Source organism: Asterias rubens, chromosome 7, assembly GCF_902459465.1.
Source record: "Asterias rubens chromosome 7, eAstRub1.3, whole genome shotgun sequence".
NCBI classification, from domain to species: Eukaryota; Metazoa; Echinodermata; class Asteroidea; order Forcipulatida; family Asteriidae; genus Asterias; species Asterias rubens.
Genome location: NC_047068.1, coordinates 17,801,026 through 17,823,266, shown reverse-complemented (window position 1 = coordinate 17,823,266; position 22,241 = coordinate 17,801,026). Strand labels below are relative to the sequence as shown.

Here is a 22,241-nt window from a genome sequence, read left to right as displayed (position 1 = left end):
TGCATAAAAATGGATAAGGCTTAGTACGTAGACCCAGCACTAAGCTATACACCGATCACAGGTCTGGTAGAACATGGGGGCATTTAAAAAAAAAAAAATTCTGCCCGACGCCCATGGTTTTAAAAGTTACCTTTATGGCAATTTCACACAAGGAGTTTTCACAGGCAATTTTGAGGCAAGTGAAAAAATGAACACTTTGGAAGTACGACACATTTTTTCTACTAGGCCTACTGTCTTAAGAAAATGGTGTGGACGTTACGGTGTGATGTTTCTTCTTCTACTGCCTGGAACTGGTTGCCCGTAAATTGCCAACAGAAGCCGCCCCATCAAAAAACAACCATAACACCAACATTCTCAAAATATAGAGACGTGAGGTAGTATTAACTAGGCAGGCAAATAATATTTTGCATTTATTAAAAATCGGAAAGAATTGCAAATACGACTCAAGTACACTATGCTAAAAAATTAAAATGCAAATATAATAGTAGAATTCATTATACAATCTTGTCTACGTTAAAAGGGAATTCAGGTAGGGTCCAATACGTTTTAATGGCAAAGTAAGCTTTTGGTTTAGAACCTATACAGCAGTTTCGATAATATAAAGCGTTTCGAGAAACTTCAAAGTAATGTGGTTATTTATAAAACGAAAAAGGCTATTAGTTTTTATGCCACAAAAGCGAACGCTTTTTAGATTGTGTATTCCCTATACGGATTATTTTTCCTCAGTGTGTGGACATAATATATATTGCTCCAGATTTAAGGCGATGTCTAAAAAAAATGCAATCACCTTTTCATTGCAAAAGCTACATTTTGTATGGTTCCAAAAACCAAAGGAATACTTTGCCTCTAAAACAATGCATGCACATGCGCTAAAACAAACTGTAACTAAGCCACAAGAACTATTTAACAAAGACACAATACAATACAATAACTAAAATATAAGGTAACCCCATGAACAGTGGCGTAACTAGACAGGACATGTCAACCACCCAGAATCTTGCCCTAATTGCCAACATCCAAAATGGATTCCAGAAATAGATAAATGATTGGTCCAATATTATCCTCCACAAATTATGTATTTAACCCCGCTTGCACCCTAAACAAAAATGTCTAATTGAACGCCCATAGTAATGAAATATCGTGTGAGTAATGAGTGTTTGTGTCAACTTCAAACTAAACCACTTTCCACATCGGTAGCAACATAAAACACAATGTTTTTGATCGGGAAAAACCATAATCCTGTAATGCTATATTCCTATTTCCTTGATCATCCATACTAAAACTAACACAATGGGTCAACACTACTTGTAGGCCTTTATAAATAACGATGCTTAAAAAGGTGTAAAAAACCGTGGGAGTCTGCGAGCTTGTTTTGTTGTCTGGGGGACAGAGTTCAAGGTATTCTGTACGCAAGGTTTATGCAAATCTATGAGTTGACCTACGGGTCAAAACAAATTGTTTGTAGAAGCCGTAAATATTGTTGTGATTACTATGATGATTTTTTCATAGCTTGAACCTTGATTGTATACGTAGGCTCTATAGCATATAATAGTAGAATCAACCCATTCAGCATTATTCCAATTCCAATTTGAGTTGATAGTAATTTAGCCGACGGCCACCCGGTGTGGAAAAAAAACCAAAACAACCAATGTCGGTCTTGAACTTGTATTAGTGGATGATATAGCAATTGACTGATGTCTCTGTGATTTGATTTTCCCTTTGTAACTTTCAGATTCACTGGTATAAGGTTTTAGCTTGAAGACAAGTACATGATTGGAGAAATAGCTAAAACAAATCATTCAAAACACCATGCAAACAATGATAAAACACAATAATCTAAAAAATAATATGCTTAAAACACATGGCCAATAAAAATATTTAACGCAAGTTGTAACTCAAAATTATACTCCTATCTTTTACATTAATTCACTTGAACTGTGTGTTAAAAACAACAAAGCTACGTTAATTTTTTCTTATTGGTAAAACCAAGAACAGAGAAATATTTTAAAAAAATCTCAAATATTATTATACAACGGAGCTGAATATAGTTTGACTCTTAAATTACACAGCAGACAAGCTTTAAGATGAAGGATTTTAACAATCAACATCGTTGCAAAAAATGTCTGATTATGTTTTGCCCAATCAACAACTTTCATACATGCATTCAATGGTATGCATTGAATTTGTTCACATATAGTTTCCAAAGTAGGTAGATGTCTACTAGTCTAATAAAAGACTGCTTCGTGTAGAGATAAAAGAAAATCGAATCTGATTCAGAAGACTACACCAATGAAGCAAAGAGTTGTCAAATTGCAACAGCCTACACAAGTTTGGTACAATTTAAAAATGGAGGCCGCCTTGACCATCGGGTGGGGTGGGGGTCTTCTTTATTTACGACCTGGTCCCACATTGTAAACGTCATTCAGTCGTTTACAAGTCTACCATCACCCGCAGTCCATCCATCCATCACACATCGTCCATCCTCCTTTGACCTAAGTCTAAGACTAACCCAACGTCCACTGGACGTTTACAAGTCTATCACCCAAAGCCCTGTTCACGATTACCATAGTAACCGTTTTCAGTACCAGACTCTGTTTCATAGAACAAAACCTAGATAAGCATAACCAAATTAGTTACCAGGAACCAGCCGGAAACCCAGAAACCCATAATCATGTATACTATAGAGAGGACTTTCATTTCTATCTGTCATACCGTTTTTGACTGACATCTCATTTCTTTCTAAATAGAAAGTGGTTAAGCAATAGTCTGTTTAAGCAGCTCAACAAAATTGAGTTAGGCCGATTTCATAAAGGGATGGATGGAAGTTTGAATTTATACAAGCAAAGTGTGACGCCACACTGCCAATCAATATCAACAACTCATCCTCAATCGGACACATTGCCTTTTGATTGGGCGTTTTGGGCTACAAAATTCTATACCTAGGCAAGTGGTGTGGTTATCTTTTTACTTAGTGAACCAACACAGTCCGCCATATTGTCTTACATTTTTGACTGAACAAAATGGTGAACCGTAGTTCACGAAGTAAAAAGAAACCAGACAATGTCGCGAGATATTTGCGTGAGTCGTCATAGTTTATACTTTTGAAACATAACTGTCCAACCATATTCGTTTTATAACAGACGCTTGAAAAGCCAAAAGCACCCAATCCGAAGGCAACGTGTACGAATGCTTCGTGAAATCGAGAATGAACATTAGCGCACTACCACAAGCGTCAGTTCGATCTAAAGAGTTGTCAAATTGCAACACATGTTTGGTACAATTTAAAAATGGAGGCCGCCTTGACCATCGGGTGGGGTGTGAGTCTTCTTTATTTATGACCTGGTCCCACATTGTAACGTCAGCCAGTCGTTTACAAGTCTACCATCACCCGCAGTCCATCCATCCATCACACATCGTCCATCCTCCTTTGACCTAAGTCTAAGACTAACCCAACGTCCACTGGACGTTTACAAGTCTATCACCCAAAGCCCTGTTCACGATTACCATAGTAACTGCTTTCAGTACCAGACTCGGTTTCATAGAGCTCTGCCTAAGGCCGGATCCGAATTGGCGGCTACGACTACGGCTACGGCTTGATCGCCGCGTCATCATGCATTGAAGTATAGGACGCCCTTAGCAACATCCCTGGCAATGGTCGTTGCCGCAGCCATAGCCACCAATTCGGGCACGGCCTAAGAACAAAACCTAGATAAGCATGACAAAATTATAGTTACCAGGAACCAGCCGGAAACCCAGAAACCCATAATCATGTATACCATAGAAAGGACTTTCATTTCTATCTGTCATACCGTTTTTGACTGGCATCTCATTTCCTTCTAAAGCGTCAGTTCGATCTTCGCTAACACTTTTTTCCCGGGCCATCCTCTCTTTCTGCGTGTTGTGTTTTGAGTTGTTTTGTCTGTCTGCAATAATAATGTAGAAACGGGTCTCTACATTAAATTGCTAAGAAACTTACACCATGGTTTCGGTGCCACCGAAATCCTGCTGATCAAGTTTGATGTGGGAGAGGTCATTGCTTGGGTGGAATTTGTCTGGACGGCCGGTCTCTTGTTTGGGCTTTGAATAGGCTGCTGTACAATCATGTTGTGGAACAGGCAACATCCCTGAAACTAATAGTAAACATTAATGACAATTTAGAAATCGCCCAAATCCACAAAATTGTTCTTGGCTCCAATACATAATCAGCACAATAACACTAAAATTAAAAGATGATGAATACTGCTGATTGCCAAATAACACAGTTTTCAACAAGAAAATTGAGTTAACAAGAATGATATGTAAACCAAAGAAACAAGTATCAATATTGGGCTTTTTAATTCCAAACCAATGTTTATATAAAACAGATTGTCGCCTTCACTGAGCATTAGGAACGATACAAACTTTTAATAAATTTATTGTTTTTGAGCAGGTTCTTGTTCATACAACAAGTAGGCCTATATATACGTACCATTTCTTCGTTTGAACAACAATCCCATAGCCACCAAGGTGACACCACCGCAACATACAACTACTCCAACTACAGCCACTGGTAACCCTATATAAGTAAACAAAATAAATAAGAATGAGAGACTTTGGAACGCTAGGTGACAGCAGACATACCACTCGGGTAAATTTACATTATGTGCGTATAGTTTTGAAGAGACGAACATTCGAGAAAGATGAACTTAGCTAACAGAAATGAGCAGAAACCAGTCACATAGTATTGTACATGTGAAATGCTTTTGGGCTGGTAACCTTATTCTGCTAAGCATTATTTTGTTGTGCATCGCTCTTTTTTGTGCTTAAGCAGCTCTGAATTTGGGGTACTGCACCTGTTCGTCCTAAATGTCCTCCAGTGGCGAGTAACAAGATTTTTTTCACACAATTATAGTGTTAAACAAACGTTATGAAACCTGAATTATTGTATACTAACCCATGTCAGACGAAGAATCTAAATCGGGACTGGACTTATCATGTGCATTATCAGGCTCAGGGTCGTCCTTTTCATCAGTGTTTTGGACAGTCACTTCAAACACCGGTGTAGGAATGATCCCAAATGCTAAGTGAAGAAATTGTGTATTTTTTTAAATATTATTTACCATCAGTTTTACAAATACTGCACGTGGCAACATTTTCTTTCTCATTTTTTTAAATACTCAGTTTAGTCTACATAATGTGTCCAATTATGTATGTATGCGATACCACTTCAAACATCTTCAGTAAACAAAACAAATTAATAACTGTAAAAGGGATTAAAGACAGCATTGTTGTAAAGCACAATGGAAAGACAATAGTCTATAGTTGCAGTTGTAGTGTAGTTCTTGGAATAGTAATACGAAATATTTACACAGAGAACATTTGGTACAAAATGCTCGAAAGAGGCGTAGATGACAAGTCACTATATTATTTTGACCGTTACACTAATAGTGTTCACTATTTTGGACCCAGGGGCCTGACCCATTTTGGGTCGAACACAGAAATTGGTTTTAAGATACGTATTTAAACTCAGTTCATACGTCATTTAACTCTTTGGCAGGTCATACTGACCCAGAAACAGGACCATGGGACCCGGATTAATCATGACCAGGATTTGTTTTAGAGTTGTTACGAAGTCACATACCAAAATGAAACAACATAACAGAACATTAAAGGGAAGGACCAACAATAGAAATGAATGTAAATGGAGTCAAGTTTAGGAACAAGAAATTAAAGTTATTTAATATAATACCAAATTAGCAACGAAAATTACATACAAAAGACCCCAAGGGGAATTTAAATAAATACATCGAGATAAATATAATTGTGGTGAGAAAATAACGAGAATGAGAGGGACAACTGAGGGGGGGAGGTACCTCCAATAATGGTGAGAATCTAGGCCAGGGTCTAGCGATGATGATGATGATGATGAACCAGCGTGGAGAATCCCAGATGTCATCGAAGACTCAACTCAACGGTAGTGAGGATTGGTGAAGGACATCAATGGGTATGGTAGTGAGCGTTCACTCGGCACCGGCCACACCTCACGGCCGCTGGCCCGCCAGAACATCGTACGCCACCCGGCCTCACGGCTGGAACTCTGGAAACCAAGGCTTAGAATCTGATGATCGACGGCCGAACAGTCCTTTTAAACCAACGATTACTTGAAGGAATTTTAAAGTCCATTCGCAGAAGTGATCAGGGACAATGGGACACAAAACGAAGTTGTAATCGCGACCACCACATACTTATTACATAAGATTACATACTAAATAGGAATTCTTAACACCCTCCCCCTCAGGGTGGAAAAATACGACAATAATGAAGTATTTTTCTGTAGTAATCTCACATTAAAAAAATTTACTTAATTAAAGGATTTCAAATTGAATTGCCAAAATATAAATTACCAATCAAAATAACGATGTAAATACTGTTTGCCATCAAACTAACCGTTATCGATCAATAAATCTCACATTACAAAACTGTGATTTATACAATTCAAATACACAGCAGACTTAATCCTTAAATACCTCATTAAACTTAAATTCTGAAAAATTCATGATCTACTCAAACCATCAGCAATTATGTTCTGTTTGCCTGGGATGTGCTTGAATTCCAAATTATAACCTTGCAACAACAGACTCCACCTCATTAAACGTTGGCTTTTGTTCTTGAACTTATTGAGGTAAGTCAATGGATTGTGATCTGTAAACACAGTAACTGGGAAAGGGCCTGTAACATACACTTCAAAATGTGAAATTGCCAACATGAGACTCAACGTTTCCTTCTCAATTGTTGAGTAATTCTTTTGGTGCTTATTTAATTTCTTCGAGAAATAAATAACTGGATGTTCAACACCTTCGTCATCATCTTGCAATAATGCGGCACCGACGCCAACATCGCTTGCATCAATTACTAACTTAAAAGGTTTGCCAAAATCTGCTGCCATCAAAACTGGTTCAAGGGTCAACACACCTTTCAAATTCTCAAAAGCCGCCTGACAACTTTCTGTCCAGACAAATTTGGTGTTTTTCGCCAACAGATTGGTTAACGGTTCTGCGATATGTGCAAAATTTGAGCAGAATTTACGGTAAAAACCCGTCATGCCAAGAAATCGCATGAGTTCTTTCTTATGTGCTGGCACTTTAAAATCATTGATTGCTTGAACCTTAGCTGCTTTTGGCGAAACCTTTCCTTGACCAACCTCGTGACCTAAATAAGTCACATGAGCTTGACCTATTTCACTTTTCTTCAGATTAACAGTTAGATTAGCATCAGATAATTTATCAAACAATGCTTTTGTTCTAACAACATGATCAGTCCATGTATCAGAATAAATGATAACATCATCTATGTAAGCACCACAACCATCTAAGTCTGAAGTAATTTGATTCATCATTCTTGTGAACGTGCTAGGAGCATTTTTCATGCCAAATGGCATAACATTACACTCAAACAAACCATCGGGAGTTACAAAGGCAGAAATTTCTCTAGCTCTTTGTGTTAATGGCACTTGCCAATACCCTTTCAGAAGGTCGTACTTGCTTACATACTTGGCATGCCCTATTCGATCAATGCACTCATCCAACCGTGGAATGGGATATGAATCAGTTTTGGTAACAGAGTTCACTTTTCTATAATCAATACAAGGACGTTGTGTTCCATCTTCTTTTGGTACTAACACAACTGGTGAACTCCATGGGCTCTGATTAGCATGAGAAATTATGTCATTCTCTAACATGTATGTCACTGCTTTACGAACATACTCAAGTTTGGTCGGATTTAGACGGTATGGGTGTTGTTTGATCGGACTTGCATTTCCAACATCAACATCATGAAATAACATTGAAGTTCTCCCTGGTTTATCTTGGAATATTTGCACATACGATTCCAGAATCTCAACCATTTCATTGTGTTCTAGTTCAGGTAAATGACAAAGTTTACAATCTAGGTTCATTAACACATCAGAATTTTGATTCATGAGAGAACTAGTGACTGACGCAAATCTAACATCTTCGTCGTTTTCATTGTTATCTACAACCTTGTTCTCACTAATCTCTATAGAGGAACACGTCACAACTACAGGTTTGGTCTCAGAAATTCTCTCGTGATATTTCTTTAACATATTCACGTGACAAACCCTTCTAGTTTTCCTACGATCAGGTGTCTTGACAACATAATTGACACTATTGAGTTTTCTCTCAATGATGTATGGGCCGCTAAACTTAGCTCTCAATGGTTCGCCCTGAATTGGTAGCAAAATCAACACCTTTTCTCCAACCTGAAATGATCGTTCCCTAGCGTTCTTATCATACCATGATTTCATTCTTTCTTGAGAATTAGACAGGTTGGACTTAGCCATGTCATATGCTTTATATAGACGATCTTTGAAATAACAAACATACTCTAGCAGGTTAGTTTCTACCTGTGGCTCGGCAAGCCATCTCTCTTTGACCAATTTCAATGGGCCTCTAACCTCGTGTCCATACACAAGTTCAAACGGGCTAAACCCGGTAGATTCGTTTTGTGAATCTCGTGTGGCAAATAACAAGAAATCAATTCCTTTGTCCCAATCCTCTTGATTATCATGACAAAAGGTCTTGAGCATTGTTTTCAAGGTTTGGTGATATCTTTCTAACGCACCTTGTGATTGAGGGTGATAAGCAGATGAAACCATTTGTTCAATACCCAAAGCTTGCATTACTTCACCAAACACTCTACTCATAAAATTGGAACCTTGATCGTGCTGAATTTCTTTCGGAAGTCCCATTCTAGTGAAGAATTTAACTAGAGCGTCAGACACAGATTTGGCAGTAATATTACGCAAAGGAATTGCTTCTGGATATCGGGTACACGCATCCATAATTGTCAAAAGATACATATGACCAGATCTAGTTTTTGGCAAGGGACCCACACAATCAATTATGACCCGATCAAATGGTTGTCCACATGCAGGAATAGGAATAAGTGGTGCAACTTGGATCTTCTGATTTGGTTTTCCCACTACTTGACACGTGTGACATGTCCTGCAAAAGTCGCCGACATCTTGGTACAACTTTGGCCAAAAAAAGTGACACAAGATGCGGTCTTGAGTTTTCCGAACGCCCAAATGGCCTGAAGTGGGTGGTTCGTGGGCTAGTTTCAAAATTTCAGCCCGAAACGGTTTTGGTACCACAATTTGAGTTAAAACTCGCCATTCTTGATCAGCGGGTACCTCGGGGGAACGCCATTTGCGCATTAACACCCCAGAATTTGACCAAAAATAACACACCGGGACTTTTTCAGCCTCTTGTAAACTAAGTGCATCACTAGCTACTTTACGTAACTCTGGGTCACATTCCTGAGCTTTAATTAGTGCATTCTTATTCAATACAAGAGGGACCGAGAGATTAGGATTCGGATTCCTTTCCTCTCGGGAAACTTTGTCATTCAAAGTTTGAAAGAATGTTCCTGCCAGCTTAAAACATTCATCATCATTGGCCCTTAAAATTTCAGATGTGTCCTCGTTTTGTGAGGCACGAACCATTGAACGTGTAGTAACACATGCGGGAAAAATGCCCGGGAATTCATCTGATAAACGCTCTGTGTCTACACTACTATGAGGGACTTCGGTAACCTGTGCACAAGGATTACATTGAACATTAGCCCCTGCAATATCGTTCCCAAGTAAGAACGTAACACACTCTATAGGCAAACTGGGTACTATACCAACTGAGACTGGCCCCGTCATAAAATCTGACTCAAGGTGTATAGTTTTAAGAGGTATTTTCAGAAAACCACCTTCTACACCCCTAATTAGAACACTAGTTTGGCTAGATTCACTTAAGGAAGGGACCACACCTTTAAGCAATAAGGATTGCGCGGCCCCTGTGTCCCTCAAAATCTTAACTTTATGAGAATCAACACCACCATTAACTGAAACACGTCCATGAGACATAAATGCTTCATAACCATTGTTCATTGGCTTTGTTACTTGACTTTCTTCCCCAGTCGCAACTTTAAGAGGAATTTCAACAATGTGATTTTTCTCAACATTGTGTTTTGGAAGGACAACTTCGCCACAAGATTCACTGGCAATAAACGCAATGGGCTTTTCCAGTTGGTCCCTCCGTTTGAAACATCTTTCAAATGTGTGGCCAATTTTGCCACAAAAACTACAAACAGGCCGGTTTTTCCGCCAATGTGGCTTTTCTGAAACCCCGGTGGGATTTTCTTTCCCTTTTGTAGGATCTGACTCTGTTTTAGAGTCACTGGACTGGACAGATTTATCACCAGACCGTTCACTATTCTTCGACCCTTTTGTCGATTTGGAGCGACTGGTGTCATGTCTATTGTCAGAGCCAAATGATTGCTTATGAGTAAGTTCATAATCATCTGCCATTCTGGCAGCTTTCTCTAACTTATTGACATCTCTATCTGCTAGATGTGTTTTTATATCATTGGGAAGACAACTCTTAAATTCTTCCATTAATATCAACTCCCTCATGTTATCAAAACGTTTGTCAATCTCCTTTGATTTGAGCCAACGATCAAAAGCATTAGCTTTCTCCCGTGCAAATTCAACATAAGTTTGCCCATCATTGTTTCTTCGTCTCATTTTCCTGAATTTTTGACGATATGCTTCTGGAACGAGCTCGTATGCTTTTAACACAGTTTGTTTCACTACATCATAATCGCCACTTTGTTCGGAAGACAAGGCAGTGTACACTTCCTTTGCTTTCCCTTCAAAAACAGTATGAAGTAATGTGGTCCAGTATTTTTTTGGCCACTCTAGCTTTTTTGCCAAATCCTCGAATGACGTGAAGTACCGTGTCACTTCCTTGCTATCAAATTTCGGAACGAGTCTAATGTTCTTACCAAAATCAAACCCTGAGTGAGCAACTTTTGTTGAGTTTGAAGATTGAACTTTGGATTCTTTCATTCCTAACTCTTTAAGCTTGAACTCATGTGCCATTTCTTTCTCTCTTAATTCAATCTCCTTGTCTTTAAGTTGTAATTGTAGCTTCAAAAGCTCAGCTTGCTCTTTTGGATCCGCAAATTGTGTTACACTTCCATCACTTTCAATTAAACCATTTGATACTAAAGCATGGCAAACAGTACGGTTTAAATAACTCTTCTTCGCCCCAATGAATACCTTGACTCCAAGAACTTGTGCAACTGCACACAATTGATCTTTGGTTAACTCATCAACAATGTCAACCGTTAAATCGGTTCTGCTTAAGAACTCTTCAGCAGAGTGGAAACTAAATTTCGGTTTCTTTTGGGCTTCCGCCATTTTCGGAAGGTTTCCAAAAATATTGATTAACCGCAAAAATGACACTTGCTAATGGTCTCTCTCCCGGACAAGCCCCCAAATTTCTGTTACGAAGTCACATACCAAAATGAAACAACATAACAGAACATTAAAGGGAAGGACCAACAATAGAAATGAATGTAAATGGAGTCAAGTTTAGGAACAAGAAATTAAAGTTATTTAATATAATACCAAATTAGCAACGAAAATTACATACAAAAGACCCCAAGGGGAATTTAAATAAATACATCGAGATAAATATAATTGTGGTGAGAAAATAACGAGAATGAGAGGGACAACTGAGGGGGGGAGGTACCTCCAATAATGGTGAGAATCTAGGCCAGGGTCTAGCGATGATGATGATGATGATGAACCAGCGTGGAGAATCCCAGATGTCATCGAAGACTCAACTCAACGGTAGTGAGGATTGGTGAAGGACATCAATGGGTATGGTAGTGAGCGTTCACTCGGCACCGGCCACACCTCACGGCCGCTGGCCCGCCAGAACATCGTACGCCACCCGGCCTCACGGCTGGAACTCTGGAAACCAAGGCTTAGAATCTGATGATCGACGGCCGAACAGTCCTTTTAAACCAACGATTACTTGAAGGAATTTTAAAGTCCATTCGCAGAAGTGATCAGGGACAATGGGACACAAAACGAAGTTGTAATCGCGACCACCACATACTTATTACATAAGATTACATACTAAATAGGAATTCTTAACAGAGTGAACAATCAAGTTAAAGAAATAAATCAAATCACATGGTTTAACAGCGTTACATTGTTTACTATTATTATGAATGGAAAGTGTTATTGTATGAATGATTTAAAGACTCTGGACTTTTGTTTAAAACGATTACTTGGAATAAAAAATTACTTGGCAACGAGCAATGGAGGGCTGATGATAGTATAAAACATTGTGAGAAACGTCTACTTCTGAGGTATAGTTTTTGAGGTAATTTCTCACTCAATACTGAAATATTTTAGGACCTAGAGACTTTTAGTAGACATCTCAAAGCACAGTGCACAACAATTGTGATTTTCTTGTATCATTCTCTTGCAATTTTGATGACCCGTTGAGTCAAAACTTCCACAGATTTGTTGTATTATTATGCATGTGACAGTGGGAATATTACCGAATTATGTTCAGTGCCTTCCCTTAAAGCGAAGAGAAAATTATTTGAATCATGCAGGTGGTAGGCCAAACCGTCTTACCTCGGCAAGTGTGACAGTGATCATCCTGGGAGTGCAGATGGCAAGATGAACATGACACACACATATTCAATTCTTCCTCATACACGGTCTCTTTATTATTCTCCTGACATACCTCGTTCAAATGTTTTACTGTGAATTTTGAAGGGGTTAGCAAACAGTCAATTTCTTATGATTGTGAAAGGAGTGCAAAAGTGATTCAGAAGGTAGTTCAGAAGGAGTTAAAACAGTCAACTTTTAACTTAAAAAAAACCCGTACAATTCTCGGCAACCATTGTGGAAACTATGAGGTTCACTTCATTCATGCATAAAGAACATTTCCCATGTAGCAACCAAGTTTTCCCTGAACCGAAACCGATCGACTTTTCCAAAAAGTAGTTTTCAGTCTGCCACATGGAAACATCACAGCCCAAGATCAAGCCCGCCCCATTCCCCTCCATTTTCAAACAACTTTTCTAAAGCAAGTACACAGTTTCAGCACTTTTCAGAACATTTAAGCCCAACCACGCCTTTCCCGTGAGTCGCCACTCTACCCCAAGAGTCAATAACCTTCACCTAAAAAAAAAAAAATGACTTTAGGCCTATACAGTTATGACAAGCTACAGACTCAATTTGTCATAACAGTTTACAAGTAAAGTGACAATAATGTTTAGCAGTGGTGTCACATACATTTTCATGGGGGGGGGGGGGGGGGGCAGAGACCCAATAGGATGGGGATTAATGTACCGAATAATTAATTGGAGCTGTTATTTTTTGTAGCGGTGGGTTTGACGGGGAAAAGAGTGGAAGGGGGGTGAATAGGTCCAGTTATGCCACTCCCCTGTATTTTATACTTTTTGTATCATCACAAACCGTGTGATCTTGGTGATCTTGATGAAATGGTGGTATATAAAACATGTTGTATTGTTTACTTCATACTTTTTATAACTGTCGATAGAAAATACTATTAATTCTCACCTAGCTCCTGGTTCTGTTTTTGTTGATTGTTCCCCAATGGACTGCACATACCATAGCGACATATGCACACTCCCATTCCAAGGACCACACAGAACGCTATAACAAACAAAATATGTTATTAAATGGGATGTATAGTTTGGTAACCACACTTAGAATTAATGTATGCATTTATTCATTTTTTGTGTGTGTCATGACAACAGCCCAGATCGCAAGCGCCAATTCAAGGATGAATACAAGTTTTTGTATAAAAAAAACTAACATTAAACACAAAAATGGATAAAAACCCACAAGGCAAAATAATGACAAATTAAAACGGGACAAACAAATTTGAACACGGAACTACTACAAGTCTACTACCCTTTGAAATGAAATTTGTACAGGTTAATTTAAATGTATAATATCTACTTTTAATTAATATTAGAACAATTGAGCGGCGGTTCCAAAAACCAAAGGTGCATGGTCCACAGTTTTAATGATTCTCGGCAATCGATTCTGTAGGCCAAAAAGCCAAATTGTTACAAAAAAGGTCATGGAATTTCGGTTGGTTTTTAGGCTGAGAGGCCGTATCATAGAAGTGCAAGAAACAAAATCGTTACAATAAAACACTTACCGGATATAGAAGGCGTCATAATTGACCAAACGACGTGCCCGCAGAGAAAACTTTTCCACATGAACACCGAACAGTAGGCAATCTGGTTCTGATTAACGAGCTCATATTACCCCAACATTCGGCGAGGGTATCACCTGATCACAATTCGCCCGTTCTATAGATAAAACCATGCATTGATGGGGAAATTCCCTTTATTTAGGGCAGTCTTGCTCAACACTTTGTTCGAGGAAAATGCATACTCATTGATTTTGTCAGTTGGTTGCGAGTGATAACGGAAAGTATTAAAGTAATGTATACGTTTGGTTATTCACACTTAAAATCAGTTTCAGTATCAATCAATCAATCAACATTTATTTCCATACAAACACAATATACAAATACAAACAATAGGATGTTACAAGACTGAAAACTGTATGGAGGCATGGCCCATTAAAGCAAAGCTTGTAAGCTGGGATGCCTTTTACAAAACAAAGGAAGGTAATAAGGAAGGTAATTAAATTATAAAACAAAGCGTATAGTAATAACAATAACATCAAAACGAGACGGATAAACGAAACGCAAAAAACAAAACACCAACCAGACAAACAAACAACTCAAACTAACACCTCAAACTGACACCTCAAACAAACAAACAATACAAATACCACAAGACGGCCACGACGATAGAACTAAACCTAAATAATGACAGAATCACAACTATGTTACATAATGGGAGACAATGTGTTTTTTGAAGGATGCTTTGAATCGACCAACAGAGGACTGCGAGCGAATTCGCCTATCAATTGAATTCCAGAGGCGGGGCCCATGATAGCGAAGAGTGTTCATTGTGTAAGAAGTACGTGCAAAAGGGATATAGAGATTGTTACAGGAGCGTGTGTTATAAAGGTGCGTGTTGCTGACAGAAGGAAAGTAATTGGAGAAAGTGTGGGGCAGAAGATTTTTTGTGTAAGAACATGAAAATGGCTGTTTGAAGTTTGTTGATATCCGTGAGTGTGAGTGTGTTCAAGTTAGCAAACAAGGGCGCGGTATGGTCACGACGATGAGACATAGAAGCGATACGGATAGCCCTTTTTTGGATTAAGAACAGTGAATGAAGTTTGCTAGTGCTTGAATGAGCCCAAACAATATTACAATAGTTAAGATAGGGAAGAATAAGAGTGTTGTAGAGAGAAAGTAATGTGTGTGTGGGAAGAAAGGAACGAAGCTTAGACAAAACGCCTGTGTTGCGAGAAACAATTTTCGAAACAGAGGATATGTGATCTTTCCAGGTCAGCTTATCATCAATTAAAACTCCTAAAAACTTTGTCGAGTGAACCTGTTCGATTGGAGTATCATTAATACTGATGGTGAAGTTGTCGTTAGCGTTGCGAGTCCTGCTAAAAAACATGTATTTAGTCTTGCTCGAATTGAGTGACAGCTTATTAGATCTAAACCAAGACGAGGCCAGACTTAGTTCCCTGTTGATGATATTGCTTAAAGAAGATATATTAGAGTGAGAACAAAGGATAGTGGTATCATCAGCAAATAGAATAAAAGACAAGACGGATGAGCAATGATAAAGATCATTTACATACAAAAGGAACAGTAAAGGTCCAAGAATGGAGCCTTGTGGAACACCGCAGTCAATTGTCTTTAGAGGGGAATCACAGTTTTTGAAAACTGTATATTGTTTCCTGTCAGACAGATAACTAGCGAACCATTGGTTAGCCACACCACGCACTCCATAGTGATCTAATTTGGAGAGAAGAATGCTATGGTCAATGGTGTCAAAAGCTTTGGAAAGGTCTATAAAGACACCAATAGTAGACATTTTCTCAGTGAAAGAGTTGTTAAGATGATCAACAAGTTTAATTAGCGCCATATCTGTCGAGAATTTGCTACGAAAACCAAATTGAAGATCATAAAGAAGATGAAAATCAGAAAGGAATTTAAAGAGTCGTTTGTAGACAAGTTTTTCAAGAATTTTAGAGAAACAAGGAAGAACTGAAATAGGGCGGTAGTTCCGCAAGTCATGGCGATCACCACTTTTAAAGATAGGAGTGACTCTAGCAATTTTTAGCTGAGAAGGCACCGAGCCACACAGAAAGGACAGATTGAAAATAATTATGGGCAAGAGGCCAAGAGATAAAAGAAATTACAGACTTCACCACAGTTGAACTAATTCCATCAAAGCCACAGCTTACACCATTGTTAAGTTGTTTGCACACCTCATTGATTTCAAAGCGATTTGTTGGTACAAGAAAGAAGGAATGGTTGTTTGAGGTTGGGAGATAATCAGAGAACAATGCCTGTGTAGGTGAGATTTTGCTGGAAAGTGAAGAGCCAATGTTGGTGAAGTAAGTGTTGAAAGAATTAGCAACATCACAGGGGCTGGAAAAAGTCTGCTGTCCGTCAGTAACTTCCTCTGGGATATCAACTTTTCTATTTTTTGCCAAGAATGTCACTGATTTCACGCCAGGTGTTTTTAATGTTGTTTTTATTGGCATCCAATTTGCGAGCATAATGCGTTCTTTTTGCTACTCGGATAATTGTCGTAAGTCGATTTCTGAAGCATTTGAAGTTATGCTCATTGGTTGTAGATGGATTGCGTAAGAACCGCTTGTAGAGTTTATTTTTGTGGTTGATAGAAGTAATAATAGCTTGAGAAATCCAGGGCTGTTTTTGTTTAACTTTGACTGCAGATTTCGTAACAAGAGGAAAGTGGTGATTGTAGAGATCTGTAAAAGTAGAAAGAAAGTAATTGTAGGCAAGATCCACATCAGACGAGTGGAAAACACCAGTCCAATCAGTACATTCAAGGTCTGACCGAAACGCATTTAGCGTGAAGCTATTTATTGGCCTAGTAGTGTATGTTTTATCAGGTGACGGCTTTTGATGAAAACAAAAAGGAGTAGTTTGAAAAAGAGGAAGATGGTCAGAGATATCGGTATAAAGGATACCGGCAGATATTTGATGTGTATCATTGTTGGTAAGAATATTATCAATTAGCGTGGCTGTGCGAGAGGTGATGCGAGTAGGCTTGTTTATCAGTGGGCAGAAACCATAAGCAGAAATCATATTTACAAAGTCCTCTGTTGGCTGATGAATGGAACAATTGATAAGATTCAGGTTAAAATCTCCCATTATATAACACAGCTTTTTCTCATTGGTAATTACACTGAGACAATAATCAAGAGATGTCTGAAAAGTATCAAAGGAAGTACCAGGTGCCCTATAAATATTACCAACAATAATGTTACATGAGTCACTCCTGGCAATTTCAATAAAAACACATTCCAAATCATCACATGTTAACATGAGATCATCTCGAGTATGGTAAGCCAATGAGTCACTGATAAACATGGCCGCACCTCCTCCAATCTTATTGGACCGAGAAGAGTGAAGAAGCTGATAGTTCTTCATTTGAATGTATGGAGGAGGAGCGTCTTTGAACCATGTTTCAGTAAACCCGTAAATAGAGAAAGAATGAGTGAGAGAGCAAAGATAATCTTGAATATCATGAAAGTGTTTACAAAGACTCCTAGCATTCATATAATAGATAGAAAAGTGACCTGTGGAATTTGTCATTAAATTATTAAAGTCATTACTTTCAAAATAAGAACAACTATTGGTGGATGAAGTGTCGTCGAGGCTAAACAAATCTGAAACATTACAATCATGGAACATACAGAAAAGCACACAAATGAACTGGTGATTAAAAAATGTTTAAAGAAAACAAAATCGTAATACTTAATTACTTGATTTAAGCATCAACAACAACAAAACAAACAATACACTTCAAAGGAAATCAAAACGGAATGGCAAAACTCATTATTAATTGCGTGAAAAGAACTGACGGTGGAAGTCATAGCTCAAAAGCTAAAATTCAAACGAAATCTGACTGAAAAATTAATCAGAAAATATTGAACAAGGCTCATATAAATGTTGAAATAATGAGAGACAAGCAAAATCAAACATCAGCCATCTCATGAAATGAAATTGTTTAGTTCACTCAATGAAGAGACAGAGACTTTCTTGTTGTTCTCCAAGAGCAGGATGATCCTCCCATCCTTTGTCCATGCTGCCTCTACCGATGAACTGGCCTTGGCAGCTTGAAGGAGCTCACTTCGTCTTCTGGTCAAGTTCTCTGTTATCAGAAGACCGGACCCCTTGAGATGGCGCTTATTCATGAAGACAAGTGACCTGGTGCGGTAGCTGACGAATTTGATGATGATAGGCCGTGGCTTGTGGTGACTGTTTGAGGCACCTGGTGGGTGTTTCCTTGGTTGACCGATACGATGGGAACGGTCAATGTCATCCTGTTTGATGTTTAAGTTTAGCTTATCATTGATGGTCTGTATGATGAGCTTGTCAGTAACCTCGGTGGTGGATTCTCTAATGCCATGTAATAAAAGGCAGTTACGACGGCTGTACTGCTCCATGTTGTCAAGATCATCCGTCAGTTTACGGTTGAGTTTGGAGATTTCTTGGTACTGGCGATCAAGTTTGGTGATATCTTTACGTTGGCTCTCTGTATCCATAGAGGTGGCTTCATAAACCTCCTGAGCAATGGCATCGTGTACAGATGATGAAATGGATGCCAAAAAAGTCTTGTTTGCTACCAGATTATTGGCCAAATTGCTGATCAACTTGCTGCAGCTTGTACTGATAATTTTGTCCGCAACCATGGTGGCAATTGGCTCAATAATGGACTGCAAAAATGAAGGATCATTGACGATCACCGAAGAAATATGGTCCCTCAGTTCTTGAGCATTTTGGAGCGGGTTGGTGTTGTCATGAATAGGCGTCATTGGCAACGAGTCCAAAACCTTAGAAGCAGAGGAGCTTAAAAACTCTTGGGGAAATCAATTAACATTATTGAAAAACATAATTATAAGATAATAATGGGATTCCTACATCATAAACAAATAACAAATTAATAAATAATTTCAAGCACGCATTCTCATTTATTTTGCAAAAAGCCAATTCCGTTCAAAACCCTAACTGTACACACCTTGAGAAATGATAGGCTATTTTTTTCTAGTTGAATTGCAGAGCAAGCTGACAGCAGAGGATTTTTTGCAGCAATCGGGGAGACATTTTCAGATTTTTGTTCAACGTTTTATCAATTTCCAAAATCATGTAGATTGCAAAATAAATTAATGGAAGTATTGGTTTACTTCCAGGGATTTGTCTGCACACTCGGGAAAAGTTGGAAGCTCTGACCTAGTGCACAGTGAGGTAGATTGCTAGCGAAAGATTTGTTGGATCTGTACAATTAGAAATGTGCAGCTAAAATTGTGGATACAGCTTTAACAAAAATTATTTCCATTGTGTTAATAATTCCACTACATAGCCAATTATCATCAAAACAATAACAGGTGCTTTTAAACTCATCTGCGGGAATTTAAAAGAAAACCGTTGTAACCCAGGCTACTCCATAATTCCCATGACTGCAGCCGGTTATACACAGAAACAACGTAGGGTCTACATAAATGCGATGCTTTTTTCTTTAAAATGTTGCAACAACGTTCATCTAACCACCAGGCCAAATGTAAAGTTATGTTAAAAAAAAAAAAATAATAATAATAATAATATAAGGGGGAAGCAGAGAAAGAACCATCTAAAAGAAATCACAACATGACTTAAAATAAACGATTTAATGAAGCACAGTGTGCTATGTCTAACTGTTGATGTCATTTATTAATTTGATTACAAATTGCAAACATATAGAACATTGGGCTCTTCCAATTTATCAACTTGAATTTCTGAGTTTGAAGCTTCATTTCTACTAACTAATTAAAGGACAAAATACAGACTTGACGATTTTTAAGTTAAGGGTTGGTTTTGAATGCAAATCAAATGCAAAGGCACCCCCTAAAAATAATTGGACCAGAAACATACCTCGGCATTTTTGCCAGCTTTTTTGTGTTTCCTCTATTGTAAACATGCCTTCTCGATGACTAATTGTGAGTTCCAAAAACTCCTGATTTGCTAAAGATTTCCCTCATTGGAGGGGAAACAAATACTGGATGGACCATTTTCAAGTTTTGGGGTTTATTAACATTATGCCTAGGCACCCCTATATGACAAATTGGAACAATAAAAAACTTCACAGCATTTTTGCAAAGTTTTTTTGGTGTTTTTCTATGCTGCAAATCATGCCTTCTCGATGACTAATTGTGAAAAACTCCCGATGTGCAAAGTTTTGTGGTTTATTGATATTATGCCAAGGCACCCCTATATGAAAAATTGGAGCAATAAAAAACTTAAGTATTTGGTGTTCTTCTATATGCTGCAAACATGCATTATGGGTGACTCATCAGAGTTCCGTCAATTCACAGGTTAGCAAAGATTTGGAAGAATCCATTGTATTTTTTTCTCTATTTTTTTTTTTGACATTGCATCATCACAACAAACGTGGGAGTATAAATAGGCCTAAGCTGACCTCATAGTCACATATTGTAGGTTGACATCTCTAACAACAATAATGATTCTGTGGTTCTTTTAATTGTGTGTGCGCAAATCTCTTCTTTTTTTTCTTGCCAAAATTAGGGTCTACCATATTGAAATGGCTATCGAAAAAAACAAATATGTGATTCTGGGGGAAAAGGTTTATATGTATGAATAGCTAATGGACTCAACTTTCATATGACACCAAAAAGTCTGAATAATTCATGCTTGGGTGAGCACTGCTCACTTCTGTAAAGGGTATGAAAATGGGGCTGGGAACCACGAAGTGTACCCTGAGCGAGCTTTTGGGTTGAGGCTAAATTTAGATTTGGGTCTAAAATAAAAACATGTTAAAAGTGTGTTTTAGCATGTTTAGTCCTTTTTTAAATGTACCCTATTATTTGTAGCCTATTTGCATGGTTCTCAGACGCGATGCGCATGCATTGGGATCATTGGCATAAGCAGAACCTTATAGTTCTAGGAGTAGGCCCCGGCCCCTCCCTTGTACTCCGCCCACCCCACCAAGACCTAAACTAGCTAGTCAATCAAGCACCCCCATAAATTGTGCAAATACGCAAAATTTACCCCTTCACGTACACAACACCATGTCTACAATTTATAACAAAATAGTCAGTCTTGTACACATTTAAACCATTTGTAGAAGGGCGTTTCTCTTTTTAAGTGTACGAGCTCGACTAAAATAATTCCACACCGCGTGTGTTGTTTCAAAATCGCCGCCTCACATTTTTAAATTAATGAAGCCTAAAGTTTGCTTAATTTTTGTTGGTTTTTAAAACACATTTTCCCCAAAGAAAGTTTCCTCTGGATGCTATGGGTATTAGTTTACTTACCTATATCATCTTGTCTCGCTTTTGTAGACCGATTTCGCAATAAAATGTGCATTACTACCGGGGGATAAAAGAATGGTCTGTGAGAAAACATGGAGTCAATCGAAAGGAAGCATGCATTTTTCATTTCATGAGAGAGGGCGCAGGTTTTACAGGTTTTCTTCCTTTATTGTTGAGTTTCTCATTTTGGTTCAGAAAAATATTCTAAAAATATTTTATTTTATTTCAAAATTTCTTACCATTATTACATTTTTTTTATTAGAAATCTGTATTACACAGTACTTTTTTCGTAGATTTGTCAAGTCCTTCCGAGTCATGCCTCCAAACCAGTCGATTTCGCGCCATCTAGTGGTGACAAAAAACAAACAAGCGTCACCAATCAAGACTAGGACAGCTCGCGGGGGCGCCAAATACCGTTTCCCAGGGACCTTGCCGCCAAGCGACCTTTGTCACCGATAACATAAACATGGGAAATTATGGATAACCAGGATAACCAGGAAATATACAACTCACGGATATAATTTGCCATTTTGCTTTGTCTTAAGTTGCATCACCACACATGATTCATTCATTTCAGGTAATTATAAAGCATTGTTTTTAAAGTCTCCACTAAATAATATAACTGTAAAGGCCCATGGTCACATGAGGCGATTTCAGGCAACCACTCCCAGGAAATCTCATTTTGAAATTTCACATTTCTCATTATGGAAATATACCGCACTTAAGAACATTGTGTCTTTCATTGTGCATGTAGCAGTGAAAGTGGTTGCCTTACATGAGTGGAATAATTGCCCTGTGTGGCATGGACTTCATAGTTTTGGACATGTTGTTGCCACGTACTACCACATGATAGCTTGCTAGAGTTGGTTATGTTCCACATTAGCAGTCGCTCCAAGAACAAGGCCCGATT

The 22,241-nt window shown here is 38.3% G+C and overlaps 1 protein-coding gene across 2 annotated transcripts; it reads right to left on the bottom strand.

The window, feature by feature from the left end:
- Window positions 1-380: 380 nt before the first annotated feature.
- LOC117292250 lies at window positions 381-21,417 on the bottom strand. 2 transcript variants are annotated; one of them, XM_033774237.1, is made up of 6 exons: window positions 21,335-21,417; window positions 13,442-13,537; window positions 12,488-12,616; window positions 4,934-5,059; window positions 4,469-4,555; window positions 381-4,130 (listed from the first exon to the last, which is right to left on the bottom strand). In XM_033774237.1, exons 1-6 carry the CDS (start codon window positions 21,384-21,386, stop codon window positions 3,973-3,975), a joined length of 648 nt encoding a protein of 215 aa, XP_033630128.1. In that variant the 5' UTR covers window positions 21,387-21,417; the 3' UTR covers window positions 381-3,972. The 2 variants fall into 2 exon arrangements, with proteins under 2 accessions (XP_033630128.1, XP_033630127.1); XM_033774236.1 differs by lacking the exon at window positions 21,335-21,417 and adding an exon at window positions 14,052-14,168.
- Between the last annotated feature and the right edge of the window lie 824 nt (window positions 21,418-22,241).

Excerpts from the sequence above, each read along its gene's own strand:
- LOC117292250 (XM_033774236.1), bottom strand. The coding sequence starts at position 14,112 with ATGTGGAAAAGTTTTCTCTGCGGGCACGTCGTTTGGTCAATTATGACG. Across the intron at positions 13,538-14,051 it reads TATGACGCCTTCTATATCCG|CGTTCTGTGTGGTCCTTGGA; the intron begins GTAAGTGTTTTA and ends TGTTTGTTATAG. Across the intron at positions 12,617-13,441 it reads AAAACAGAACCAGGAGCTAG|TAAAACATTTGAACGAGGTA; the intron begins GTGAGAATTAAT and ends CAAAATTCACAG.